The 13536-nt window shown below is 55.1% G+C and overlaps 1 protein-coding gene across 1 annotated transcript; it reads left to right on the top strand.

Annotated features, from left to right (window-relative positions):
- The first annotated feature begins 1595 nt into the window (after positions 1-1595).
- On the top strand, positions 1596-12984 carry LOC125915127 (cytochrome P450 2S1). The gene is made up of 9 exons (XM_049620794.1): positions 1596-1837; positions 2955-3120; positions 4989-5138; positions 5594-5754; positions 5890-6069; positions 7999-8140; positions 9372-9559; positions 11402-11543; positions 11650-12984. Exons 1-9 carry the CDS (start codon positions 1667-1669, stop codon positions 11829-11831), a joined length of 1482 nt encoding a protein of 493 aa, XP_049476751.1. The 5' UTR covers positions 1596-1666; the 3' UTR covers positions 11832-12984.
- Positions 12985-13536: the final 552 nt, after the last annotated feature.

The following is a 13536-nucleotide window of genomic DNA, read 5'->3' as shown; positions in this document are numbered from 1 at the left end:
AGGCCTCCAGGAACCTGTGAGTCCTCTTTAGCACATGGAAATCCCTTTAAGAAACTTCCTCTTGACTTTCTCTCCTCAGCCCCATAGTATGTAACCAGCCACTCTGCACAACCCCAGTGCAGCTCTTTCTGCCCACGGGTCCTGTCCCGGTGCTTTCATAAAATCATCTTTTTTGCACCAAAGAGGTCTCAAAAATTCTTTCTTGGCCATCAGCTCTGGACCCCCATCACTCCAAAACCCCATCCGTAAAATGTTTTTGGTGGAATCTAGGTGGTGAATATGCAGCTGTCTGCTGTATGTTTGAAAGTTTTCATAATAAAATGTTTAATGAAAATGCAAAGCAAACTAGTGCTGCGTATGCCGGAAACCCTTCACCTGCTTCCTTTTGCAGGACAAACTATGCAGATAAGTTTTCTAGGACCCTGCATACCTCCCTGCTGATCTCATCTCCCACATGCAATCTTTGATGCAACAAATATTTATGGAGCACCTCCCGTGCTCCAGGCACTGCTCTAGACACAGGGGATACAGCTTTGAACCAAACAGCATGGACTTGACTTTGGAACGGTCTTCCTCAAGGAGCTCATTCCGGTTCAAACCCTTGAACAACTGGAGATTATCTTAATTTAAGACTTCACTTGCATGTCAATATAAGCTCAGGGAGGGCAGGACCCTTCTCTCTTACTTACAGCTGCATCTCTGGGTCTAGAACAGTCTTGTTTATAGTTAGACCTCAATAGCAATTAGTTGAAAGAATATTAGCTAACATTTATTTGATACTTGTTATACACGCACCTGGACCTCTTTGAAGTTGTTTACACATGAACCTATTAATCCTTAAAACGATCCCCATTTTTCAAGAGTTAACAGAGGCACAGAGAAGCTAGGCTGTGAACTCAAGCACTCTGGCTTCAGATAGCATGTTCCTAACCATTATACGATACCAAGTGAATGAATGATGGAGTCAGTCAATCCTTCTGAATGGCCGGGAATTCAAACCCCAGCTCTGCCGCTTGTTAGCTGTGTGGCCTGGGGTCAGCCGTTTTATCTCCCTGGACCTCAGATGTTTTATTGTTAAAGGTCAAGTCCTCCTCCTAGTTCACCGTGAAAATGTAAGAAAGATGTTGGAGGAAATCGGCTCAAAGACGCGCGCACGCACAAGCGAACGCACACCCCTACAGCCTCGAGGAGGGAGGTGGAAGCTGGGGAGGGCGGCCGCGGGTCACCTCTTCAGGCACGGGGTGTGGCCTCCTGGAGACAGCCAAAGTCTCTGGCTCCCGGGCTCCTCCAGTGTGCCCACGCCCTACCTGGGGCCCCAGGCGCTGTCTCCGCCCCCCCGAACCTAGGTGACCTGGTAGATACCCGTTCGAGAGCGTGTCCCCACACCCGGCGGCCGCAGGGGTCTCGAAGAAAGAAATCCGGCGGCGGGGAGAGAATCCTGCCTGTAGGTAGGGGGAGGGGCTGGCTGCCCCGCCCCTCGCCGCCGGATTTCGACCGCGAGGAGCCGCCCCCCCCCCCCGCCCGCCCCGCCCCGGGGGGGCCCCCCCCCCCCCCGGCGCGGGGGGGCCGGCGGGGGGGGGCCCCCCCCCCCCCCCCCCCCCCCCCCCGCAGCTGGCCCAGCCGCGTGGAGTGTCTGGGAACCAGGAGAAGGAGCCAACCCGCCGAGATGGAGGCGGCCAGCACCGGGACGCTGCTGCTGGTGCTGCTGCTGCTCTTGGTGCTGACGCTGGCGCTGCCCCGGACCCCGGGCCACCTGCCCCCGGGGCCCATGCCGCTGCCGCTGCTGGGGAACCTCCTGCAGCTCCGGCCCGGGGCGCTGTACTTGGGGCTCTTGCGGGTGAGGGGCGGCGGGGACGCCCTGGTTGGGGCGGGGGTCCGGGGCCAAGAGAGGGAGGGGGCCCCAGGAGAGAGAGAAAGCGGAGTGCCAGGACAGGCCCTTGGGTATCCTAGAGGAGGCAGGCGAAGGGTGCAAGGGCGAAGGGGTTATGGGCGTTCTGGGGTGGGGCAGGGCTCCGGAGCTGAGAAGGGTGGAAGAGGGCGCTGGGGTGAGAGGACCCTGGGGTGCGGGGCCAGGGCTAGGAGGAGCAGAATCCTAGAGAGGATGAGAGCAGGGGAGCAGGATCCAGTGGCAGAGGGGTCCACAGAATCCTGGGAAGGTGCTAGAAGCAGGGGATTAAAGCCAGAGACTGGGAGAGAGCCCTCTAGCAGCAGAGAATCTGATGAAGGGAAGCCTGTCCCAGGGGGAGAGGTAGCTGGGGAGGGGCAGAAAAGAAAAGGGGAGCGGTTGCTGGCGGGAAGGGGAGGTTTGGCTGGAGAGTGCCAGGTATTTGTCTGCAGAGAATAGGGGCGTGGGAGTGCTGTTTGCATGGGACTCAGCTAGGAGGGACCTGGAAGTCTCCAGAACAGCAGGGAAAGAGGGCAAGAAAGAAGGCTGAGACAGTTTCAACCCTTTGCAGGAGAGAGGAAGAGGCCAGAGGTTCCCCATTCAAAAGGAGTCTGGGGGACTCCAGAACATGGGGAGGGGGGTCTTGGGGAAAGATTTGGCAGGTGCCCAGCAGTGTCTGCTCCAAAATCTGAGGGTTTAGCAGTGATTGAAAGGGGTGGCTAGTTTGGGGGTAGGGGAAGAACTAAGCAATCAGGAGAGGTCAGAGTCTCAGCTGCCCATTTTTGCTGTCATATGTCTGAGTTGGGAGGTAGGGGTGGTTCTGGGTTGTCCCCGGGTCTGAACCGGGGTCTCTGTAGGAAATAAGGAGTTGAGGACTCTATGGGGAGGGGGCCTGAGAGCCTGATGCAGAAAGAGAACTGAGTCTCCCAAGGGGGCTATTTCCATCTGGAGGGGAGGGGGTTCCTCCTAGGTGCTTCATCCAGTGATGGGGCTGTGATGGGGACATCTAAACTGAAAGAGGCCATAGCCTTTCCCTCAGCACCTGCCCCTTCTCCTTCCCTACCCCCAGCTAAGTAAGAAGTATGGACCAGTGTTCACCGTGTACCTGGGTCCCTGGCGGCGCGTGGTGGTCCTGGTTGGGCACGAAGCTGTCCAGGAGGCCCTGGGAGGTCAGGCTGAGGAGTTCAGTGGGCGGGGGATGCTGGCAACGCTGGACGGGACTTTCGAAGGCCATGGTGAGTCATGAGCAGGGCTGGAGACCCCTGGCTCCTTCCCTTAGAGCCTGCTACCACTTAACTGGTATGATTTTTTGTGCGTGACTTAGTGTCCCTGAGCCTGTGTTTCCTCATCCATGACATGGGGTGATAATAGCACTTGCTGAGGTCCTGCTGAGGATTGAATGAGCCCTGGGCCAGGGTGTAGCGATGGCATCACTGCTCCAGGTCAAGCCCCCAGGGCTGGGAGAGACCGGGAGAGCTTTCTAGGCACTGGGAATGGGTGGGAACACTTCATGTTATAAAAATTATTCTCTGCTAAGCCTGGAAGTAGGAGCCTGGTGTTGGGCACTATCGGGACACAGCAGTGACCTAGAGCTTGTTAGCCACTGGGGAGAAAGACCCAGGCAGTGACAGGCCAGAGAGGTCAGGCCTAGGATGGGGAAGGCAGAGAAGCCAGGGCCAGGATAGAGGAAGCCCTGGGACTTCTGGAACCTGAAGAGGCACCTGACCCGGCCTGTTTGGTGGGAGATGTCCAGGGAGTCTTGAAAGACGGGTTGTCTGAGCTCAGACTCCTAGGATGAGTGGGAAGGGCATTCCAAGCAGAGACTAGCACGTAGGAAAGCATGGAGGTGAGAGAAGAAGCATCCATTCACTCTTTAAATTGACAAATCTCTATCATGCCTGGCCCTATAGTGGGTACTGGGGACACAGAGATGTCCAAGACAGATGTGGCATCCTGTCTTACTGTAGGAGAGGTGGGCTTGTGTCATGAGACAGGAGGGAGAGAATGGAATTCTGCAACCTGCCTTCAGCTCTGACAGCAGGACACAAGGGAACTATACTGGAAGGGGGAAGGGAGGGAGACCGGGAGGAATCAAGGAAGGCTTCTCAGAGTAGGGGACAATTGCAATGAGACCTGAAGGAGGAATGGAATTAGTTCAGCGAGAATGGAGAGTGAGTGATCCAGACGGGGAGGGGGGGGCAGGGGGGGCAAAGCCTAGAGGGGGGATCCTGACAGCACTGAGGAAGCAAGAGAAGCCCAGTTCAATTGCAGCAGGATGAGTAAGAAAGCTGGAGAAGTGGGTCATGCGGGGCCTGAGTCACACCAGAGCGCTTGGTTTTGGGTTTTTCTGGGAGCTGTAGATGGAAGTAGGGATGGAGTATGGTCAGAGCTAGAAAGATCCTCGGGTTGCTTTGTAGGAGCCCAGGGAGGGGACTCTGCTGGGCTGGAGCTGAGGCCGTGGGAAAGGGAGGGGGGTGGCTGGGAGAGGTTTCCAGGGCTCTGGACAGGGGCCGGGGCGGGGAATGGTGGGCTGAAATGAGGAGGAGGAGAGGTGCGGAGGCCAGTTTGGGACACCCAGGAGGCCACTAGGGGCCAGCACTGCACAGGTGAGATGCTGAGTTCAGAGAAGGCAAGGTTTTTGTCTAATGCAGACCCTTAGCTGAAGGAGGAAGAGTCGGTTCCATGCTCCTCCCTCCCGCTTCAGTTTCCAGCTTCCAAATGACGTGGGGCAGGGGACCCCATGGTACTCCGTAAATGTTGGGAAGGAAGGAGGAAGAGGAAGGAGAGATAAAAGGACTCCAGGGGAGGGGGGACGTGAAAAGAGGAATAAAAAGATAAATGCAAGGAAGAAGTCCTCACTCATCCTGGTTCATCACAGAACAGGAGTGGCCGGCTTCTCAGGAGAATGTCACCCTCTGACCCAAGGTTAGGCATTTACTGAGTACTTACGGAGTCCCCTGCCAGTCCCCTGGGCTAGGCTGATAACGGACTCGGGACAGGACCTTCGGAGTCCCCCTTGGGCACATCACTGGGAGGAAGGGAGCAGTCCTGGGGGTTGGGGGGGAGGGGGCCAGTCCCTCCTTGAGTCCAGCCTTCTGTGCAGGGGTTTTCTTCTCCAATGGGGAGCGATGGAGGCAGCTGAAGAGGTTCACCACACTCGCGCTGCGGGACCTGGGCATGGGGAAGCGAGAAGGCGAGGAGCTGATCCAGGCGGAGGCCCGGTGTCTGGTGGAGGCATTCCAGGGGACAGAAGGTCAGCAGGGTGGGGTGAGCCTGGGGTGCCCTGTGGTGTGCCCGAGGGTGGGGAGGACCTTCCCTCTGGCGCTGGGCTGAGGGCTCTGTTCGCCTCCTGGAGCGCCTCCTCCACCTTCTGTCTCTGTCCTCATGTCTCTCCAGGGGTCTCAGTGCCCCTGGTGCTGCCACATCACTCTTAGTGCTTCTTTTCTTTCTCGATTTTTCTGTTTCTCTCTCCTATAAGTCTGTCTTTCTCTGTCTCTCTCCCTATCCATCTTTCTCACTCAGTCTTTCCTGGTCTCTCTTTCCCTGTCTCTTTCTCCGTCTCTCCCTGTCTCTCTGTCTGTCTCTTTCCCCTTCTGTTTCTCCATCTGTCTTTCATCCCTCTGTCTGTCTCTCTCTATGCCTGTCTCCTTCCGGTCGAGTCTGGCCCCCTGTCCGTCACAGCCCTCCTCCCTGCCCCCTCCTCCTCAGGACAGCCATTTGACCCCTCCCTGCTGCTGGCCCAGGCCACCTCCAACATCATCTGCTCCCTTACCTTCGGCCTCCGCTTCCCCTATGAGGATGAGGAGTTCCAGACCGTGGTCCGGGCAGCTGGTGGCGCCGTGCTGGGGATCAGTTCCCCATGGGGCCAGGTACGCGGGTGGGACCCCTCTTCTTCCCCAAAGGTTCCTGCCTACCTTTCCCAGGTAACCCCCAGAGCACCCCTCCATGCTGGTGCAGGGCCAGGCCCCATGGAAATAGCTGTCCTTCTCCCCCGCCCCTCGCAGGCCTACGAGATGTTCTCCCAGCTCCTGCAGCACCTGCCGGGCCCCCACACACAACTCCTTGGTCACTTGAGCATCCTGGCCACCTTTGCCATCCAGCAGGTGCAGCGACACAAGGGGAGCCCGGACACCTCCGGGCCTGCATGCGACGTTGTGGATGCCTTCCTGCTGAAGATGGCAGAGGTGGGGGAAGGTCAGGGTTGGGGGGCCTCCTGAATGGGGCTGGCGGCCAGGCTGGGGCCCACTCTGGTATAGCTGGAATCTGTCAGGCCTCCCTCTCTCTCTCCCTCTCCCTTTCTCCCTCTCTCTCTCTCTGACCTTAGCCCCCTGTGCAGGCCCCACCTGTACAGTACCCCACTGTACCCCACCCCAAGACATGTCAAGTAAAATCACTTGATTATGAGACCTTGTGATATCAAATTACAGGAATAAAGTCCACTTCCTTCATTCAATAAGAACAATATATTATTACAAGGAAATTGCAATGAAGGTTAAGCCTATGGAAATAACTACTTTTGAATTATCCAAACTTTGGAATTATGGAAGACATTCAGGGCCACATCCTTGGAATAAATGCGGCCACCCTGTTCATGGAGAGACAGAACATTTTTCTTAACCTCGTACCCCATTTCCTTCTACTTTCATTTTCTAAATGAAACAAAATTTTTGAAATCGTGGTAAAGCACACATAAAATTTACCACCTTAACCATTTTTTTTGGTAAAGATTTTATTTCTAGGAGGCACCTGGGTGGCTCAGTCGGTTAAGCGTCTGACTCTTGATTTCGGCTCAGGTCACGATCTCAAGGTCATGGAATCAAGCCCCACGTCAGGCTCTGCGCTCACAGTGTGGAGCCTGCTTGGGATTCTCTCTCTCCCTGTGCCCCGCGCACTCCCTCTCCCTCCCTCTCTCTCAAAATAAATGAGTAAACATTAAAAAAAAAGATTTTATTTTTAAATAATCTCTACATCTAACGTAGGGCTCGAATTTACAACCTCTGGGTCAAGAATCACATGCTCCTCCCACCACGAGCCAGGTGCCCCCTACCTTGACCATTTTTAAGTGTCAAGTCCAGTAGTGTTAATATATCCACATTGTCGTGCAGAAAATCTCCAGAACTTTTTTTTCATCTTATCAAACAGAAACTCTCTACTTGGTTAAGGACTCCCTAGCCCCCTCCCAGCCCCCAGCAACCACCTTTCTCCGTTCTGTCTCTATGAGTTTGCATGTTCTAGGGACCTCATGTAAGTGGTTTGTCCTTTTGCGATTGGCTTATCTCGCTTAGCGTGATATCCTCAAGGTTCATCCATGTTGTAGCCTGTAACAGCATTTCCTTCCTTTTTAAGCCTTTTTAAGGCTGAGTCCTTATTCCACCGCATGGATAGACCACACTGGGCTCATCCATTCATCTGTCAGTGGACACTTGAGCTGCTTCCTCCTTTGGTCTGTTATGAATCAGGTTGCTATGAACAAATACCTCTTCAAGATCTTGCTTTCCATTTGTTGGGTTCCCTGCCCAGAAGTGGAAATGCTAGATCATACCATAATTCTATTTTCATTAAAAAGAAATTTTTTAAATGTTTGTTTATTTGGGGGGAGGAGCACAAGAGGGGGAAGGGGAGAGAGAGAAGGAGACACAGAATCCGAAGCAGGCTCCAGGCTCCTATCTGTCTGCACCAAGTCTGACGCGGGGCTTGAACCTCACCAACTGTGAGATCGTGACCTGAGCCAAAGTTGGGCACTCAACAGACTGAGCCACCCAAGCGCCCCTTCCATTTTAATTGCTTAAGGAACCTCATACCATTGCCCATAGCTGCGCCATCTGACGTCCCCACTGAGGGTGACAGGGTTCCGGTTTCTCCACATCCTCACCACGTGCCATTTTCTGTTTGTTTGTTTTTTATAGTGGCCATGCTCTTTCATTTTCAAAAACATTCCAACCAAAGAAAATTAATATCAAGAGTCCACTTCCCAACTTGCCCAAACATTTATACAACCCCCACCCCCCCGACAAAGCTTCAACTTGCTGTGTTGCAGCCCCAGGCGTGGCTGTGCTGGGCCTCTGCTCCCCACAGCCTGAGTTCTCTGAGCCCTTCTGCCTGGTTTCTTCCAGGAAGAGCAAGACCCAAACACAGAATGGACTGACAAGAACTTGTTGATGACAGTCATTTATCTGCTGTTTGCCGGGACGGTCACGGTCAGCACCACGGTCCGCTACGCCCTCTTGCTTCTGCTGAAATACCCTCAGGTCCAAGGTAGGAGCCTTTGGACCAGCCAGCCCTGGGAACGGAAGTGAGGGCTCAAGAGGAAGAATGTTCAGGAGAACGAGCTGGAGCCTGGTGGCGAGAATGAACCCGGCATTGGGGGTGTCTGACGAGCGAGAACTTGGGGGCGGTGGGGGCTGCAGGTTGATGTGTGAAGCGTAGTGAAATGAGAGGTGAGGCAGGGGGCCTTGTATGCCTGATCCTGAGCAATGGGGAGCCACAGAAGGATGCTGAGCAGAGGAGGGCAGGGTTCAATTAGCCTTTTACAAAAAATCTTTCCGGGTGAAAGAAGATGCCGGGAGCCCAGGGAAGAGGATGGGATAGGGACCTGGGCAGGAGAGGACAGGCCTGGGCCAAGCTGTGGGGGGAGAAGAGGGGCTGGGTGAGCAGGTAGAGAATGACACGGGAGGCCCAGGGGATTTTGGGACCAGAGGGCCATGGAGGCACCCTGAGATGGGGACAGAAGGAATGAGGAGCTGTTTCAGGGGAGATGCTGAGGCCAGTTTAGGACAAGTGTAAGGGACCTGGGGCCACCTGGGGGGAGGCATCCACGAGGCCACAAGACATCCGGGTCAGGACTTAACAGGATCCTTGATCTCAGGGTCCTGAGTTCAAGTAGCATGTTGGGCATAGAGTTCACTTAAAAAGGGGAAGGGAGGGGCGCCTGGGTGGCTCAGTCGATTAAACAACCAACTCTTGGTCTCAAGTCAGGTCTTGATCTCAGGGTAGTGAGTTTGAGCCCCATGTTGGGTGTAGAAATTACTTAAAACAAAAACTAAGGTCATTAGGGCACAAGCAAGAAGCAAAAGATGACTGGCTGAGAGGCAGAGCTGGGGGTGTGAGCTCTGGGAAAGCCCAGCATTTTGGAGTCAGGCAGCTGCATCAAATGCCCTCAAGCCAGTGGGGTGGGGTGACCTGGAAGGTGGCCTCAGCAGAATGGAGTCCGCTTGACTTTAGCAATCTGGGCCTCAGTTTTCTCATCTGGGAAATGCGGATGGATAATGGTATCCCACCTCGCAGCATTGCTGTGGGAATTGAGAGGAGAGACCCTGTGCTCAGCACATAGGTCATGGGGACTCTGGCTCAGTGCGATCTGGGAACCTCCTCCCTGCCCACCAGCCTCACCCCAACCACGGCCACTTTGAGAAGATGGGGCTTCCAAGGGTAGGATCGCGGGGCCCCACCCCACCTCTGACTCCAGCCTTCCTCTTCCTCGGTGCAGAGCGTGTCCGGGAGGAGCTGACCCGGGAGCTGGGGGCTGGCCGGGCGCCAGGCCTGGGGGACCGAGCCCGCCTCCCCTACACGGACGCAGTTTTGCATGAGGCGCAACGGCTGCTGGCTCTGGTGCCCATGGGAATGCCCCACGCCCTCACGAGGACCACCTGCTTCCGAGGGTACACCCTTCCCCAGGTGGGCGCCTGCACCCAGTGGTCGTCTCGGCCTCAGGCCTGAGTCTGTTGCTGTCTGTGTCTCTGACTTTTTCTGATTATTGGTCTCTCTCTGACATCCCTTTCTTGGTGTCCCTCTCTCCTTCCCTGTCCTGTTTGTTTCTTTCTGGGTGCATTTCTCTTGCCCTTGCCTCTGTCTCTGGGCCTCAGCTCCCTATCTGTCCAACGGATATCCTAATTCTACCTCCTTCCAGGGTGGCTGGGACAATCACAAGCCAGAGGTGACAGGGAAGCAATTTAGGAACTGCTGTAAACCCCCACCATCAAACCCCTCCCTCCCTTCTTCCCCACGCCCCGCCCAACTCCTGCCCTCCATTAGAGAGCAACTCGGAGCCAGCACCACCAGGGGGCGATGTCCGCCCGGGAACCCCAGGTGCCGTCGTCCCGCAAGCTGCTGCCTCCTCTTAGAATCAAACCCATAGTAGTTACGATCTGTTTTTTCTCTGGGACCTTGGGCAAATCACTTCACCCTCTGAACCACTCTCCACCCCTCTTCTACATCGGGAACAAAATAATATTAATTTGAGATCTTAAGGAACCTGCAAGACAATGCTTGCAAAACACCAACTCCGCTCTTGGTGCAGGGTGTCGGGGGTTCCCCAGGGGTTCCCCGTTCGGCCTGCACTGCTAGTGCAGTGACTGTCGCAACTCTTGATAGTGATTATGTAAACAACAGGCATCAGTGATTAAGGACTTGCTCTCACCAGGTATCGTTCTAAATGCTTCACAAATATATTACCTTACTTAATCCTCATCCTTCAGAGCAACCCTACACTATTATGTCCGTTTTACAGATGAGGAAACTGTGGCCTTTAAAGATGAGAAGACTTGCTGGGATCACCCAGCCTACAATGGTAAAGGCAGGATTTACACTCAGGGCCTGTGCTTTAACCACAGTTACCTGCTTCTCTTCTTTTAATAGCCATAGCATGAACCTGTGTTTTTTGGAGCCCCCCTCCACTGCGCAGCCTTGGGAACCCTGTAACTGATCTCGACCGCCACTGGGAGGGGGCGGGGGAGGAGCGGGAGCTAGACGGAGGGGAGTCGTCAGGGACAGCCCTCACCTACCCAGCCTTGGTTTTACCCCTGGAAGAGCACTGTGGGAAAAAGCTGGACTCTGACCAGGTAGCTTAGGACAGCCACAGATGAATCACAACATACCCTCAAAGTTGAAAGACAAAATTAAAAAATAACAAACTCTGCTGTCACCGAATGGTGCCTTGGGCAAGTTGCTTAAGTTCTTTGGGCCTCTGTTTTCCCATCTTGAAAATGGGAGTCATGTCAGAAATACTTCCCAGCCTTGTGAAAAAGCTTTAGCGGATTCAAGTGTATGTTTGTGGATGTGAGACCGAGCAAGATACACATACATGTTACATAAGAGAGAATATATCAAAAATGCTTAATTGGGGTGCCTGGGTGGCTCAGTCGGTTACGCGTCCAACTTTGGCTCGGGTCATGATCTCGCTGTCAGTGGATTCGAGCCCTGCGTCGGGCTCTGTGCTGACAGCTCAGAGCCTGGAGCCTGCTTCGGATCCTGTGTCTCCCTCTCTCTCTGTCTTTCCCACGCTTGCATTCTGTGTGTGTGTGTGTGTCTCTCTCTCTCTCTCTCTCTCAAAAATAAACAAACGTTAAAAAAAATTTTTTTTAATGCTTAACAAAGTACCTGGCCCATAACAAGCCCTTGAAACACGTTGATGCCATTGTGTTTTGTGAACTGGAGTCCCTGACACTCCGGACTCTTGTGCTCTGCCCTCCTGTCTGGGTGGGGAGGGATATTTGTAACTTTGTTATTATTCCCCTTCAGGGCACCGAGGTCTTCCCCCTCCTCGGCTCTGTCCTGCATGATCCTGAGGTCTTCGAAAAGCCAGAGGAATTCAATCCAGAACGATTTCTAGATGCGGACGGACGGTTCCAGAAGCAGGAGGCATTCTTGCCCTTCTCCTTAGGTACTTGCTGGGCCTGTCCCTGCTCACGTCCCTGCTCACCTGCCCATCCTCCCCACACCTGTGGGTGAGGAGGGCCGGCCCAGCTCTGTCTCCCTGTTCCCTGCAGGGAAGCGCGTCTGCCTCGGAGAGGGCCTGGCTCGGGCAGAACTGTTCCTCCTCTTTACCGCCATCCTGCAGGCCTTCTCCCTGGAGAGCCCGTGCCCGCCAGGGACCCTGAGCCTCCAGCCAGCCGTCAGCGGCCTTTTCAACATCCCCCCAGCCTTCCAGCTACAAGTCCGGCCCCACTGACCTCCACCCATCCTGTGGCCCCGATGACGGAGGGAGCCATGGGAGATGGTGGCCTTCTCATGGGGGTGGGCGTGAACACACTTGTGTCTCCAGAACCGCAAGTCCACACCACAGGCAGCCACGTCCACACACCTGGAGCTGTTTTCTAGGGTCGGTCGCAGATACTCAGCCTACACGTCCACAGGGCCACGCTCACTCAGCCCACGCAGCTGCCGAGACACGCAACCCCCCCCCCCCCACTTCACACGGCCACGGAAAGGTCCACGAGTCAACTCTGCCACACAGGCTTTCTGTAGTCACAGATTTAGTGCATCTGGAGTCACGACCATGTGCCCAGATAACACACCATCTCGTACACAACACAACTCCCCTTGATGTGCAACCCGCATGTGGGAGTTTGGCTCCTACCTTAACAAGCCACAGAAACAGCCTCTATGTTCAGGGCCCACACACCCTCTTCGCCCATCCAACTTACCAATGCTGCCAGTTCTGGGAGCCTGCTGCAGAGGGGAACGTGCCCCTTCCTGGGTCATGTCCCCACACAGAGAGACCGGCCCTGTCTTCAGCCCCAGCATACCCTCTCTCTCGCAGCCACACTGCAATCCAGGCACATGGCCATCGCTGTCCGCATGCCCCCGACCTCTGAACCACACAGCCAGCCCACACATGACACCATCCCATTTCCAAGTATCTTCTCACTGAGACACGCCATTCCCGGGGAACACAGCCCTGGCCTCCTCCAGACCTTCAGCCCTCAAGGATACCCCTTTCCAAGCCCCTTGATGCTCAGATTCTCCCAAATATAAATATATCCCCGAGTGTGCAGTTGTGCGCACAGGCCTGGGAACCAAGGAAACTTGGGACACACTGGACCCTCCGATCAGAGCCCCCCCCCCCTCTTGTTTATGTAACCATGTTAAAAGCCTCCCCTGCCTGTCCCTCCACACATACACACTGACCCACCTCCCCTCCCCACGCCCCAGTTAGACCCGGTGAAAGGGGCTCGGTGAAAGGGGCTCGATGACCCAGTTGGGGCCAGATTCCAACTCCCGGTGTCAGGGAAGAGGCCAGTTCTGACGTCCTTGTGACTTGAAGGTCCCCATTTTGCAATAAAAGTTGATGTCTGGCCCCTGTCAGGGCCTGGTGTGCCTGTGACAGTGTCTGTCATTGTGAGTAAGGGGTGGGAATGGGGGGTCCGCCCCTCCCTCGAGGCTGGGCGGGGAGCTAAAAAACATGGCCCCCGCCCACCCTGGCTGTTGACATCAGTACACCAGATGTGGAGGGGGGAGGGGGGGCCTGTCCTGGGCCTCGCTTCGCTTCCGGTGAAGCTGATGTGGGGAGGGGGGTGCGGGCAGGGAGAAAGTAACAGGCTGAACTGCAAGCCTGGGGTGGGGCGGGGGGCCCAGCCAGGGAGAGCCTACAGGTGAAGTTCCAGATCCCGGCCCTGGGAACTTTCCCAGTCTGAAAGCTGCCTGCCGGAACAGCATTCCTGACCCAGCTTTGCCTCTTCCACAGGCTCTTTTCCTCCTGCCTTCCCGTCACAAGGAAGGGAAGTTTTCAAACACAAAAATAGAGAGAATGGTGTAATGAACCCCTGTGCCCATCACCTGGCCTCATTGATAACCATCAACTTTCTGCTAGTTTTTTTTTTTTTATTTGCCCATCACCTGGCCTCATTGATAACCATCAACTTTCTGCTAGTTTT

The sequence above is a fragment of the Panthera uncia genome (assembly GCF_023721935.1).
Source record: "Panthera uncia isolate 11264 chromosome E2 unlocalized genomic scaffold, Puncia_PCG_1.0 HiC_scaffold_19, whole genome shotgun sequence".
Lineage (NCBI taxonomy): Eukaryota > Metazoa > Chordata > Mammalia > Carnivora > Felidae > Panthera > Panthera uncia.
Note: the sequence above shows the minus strand (reverse complement) of the source record. Positions and strands in the feature narration are given on the sequence as shown.

Bases quoted from the DNA above. Each gene is read 5' to 3' on its own strand.
- LOC125915127 (XM_049620794.1), top strand. From the start codon at position 1,667: ATGGAGGCGGCCAGCACCGGGACGCTGCTGCTGGTGCTGCTGCTGCTC. The intron at 3,121-4,988 runs GTGAGTCATGAG...CCTTCTGTGCAG, and splicing joins CGGGACTTTCGAAGGCCATG to GGGTTTTCTTCTCCAATGGG. The intron at 6,070-7,998 runs GTGGGGGAAGGT...GGTTTCTTCCAG, and splicing joins TCCTGCTGAAGATGGCAGAG to GAAGAGCAAGACCCAAACAC.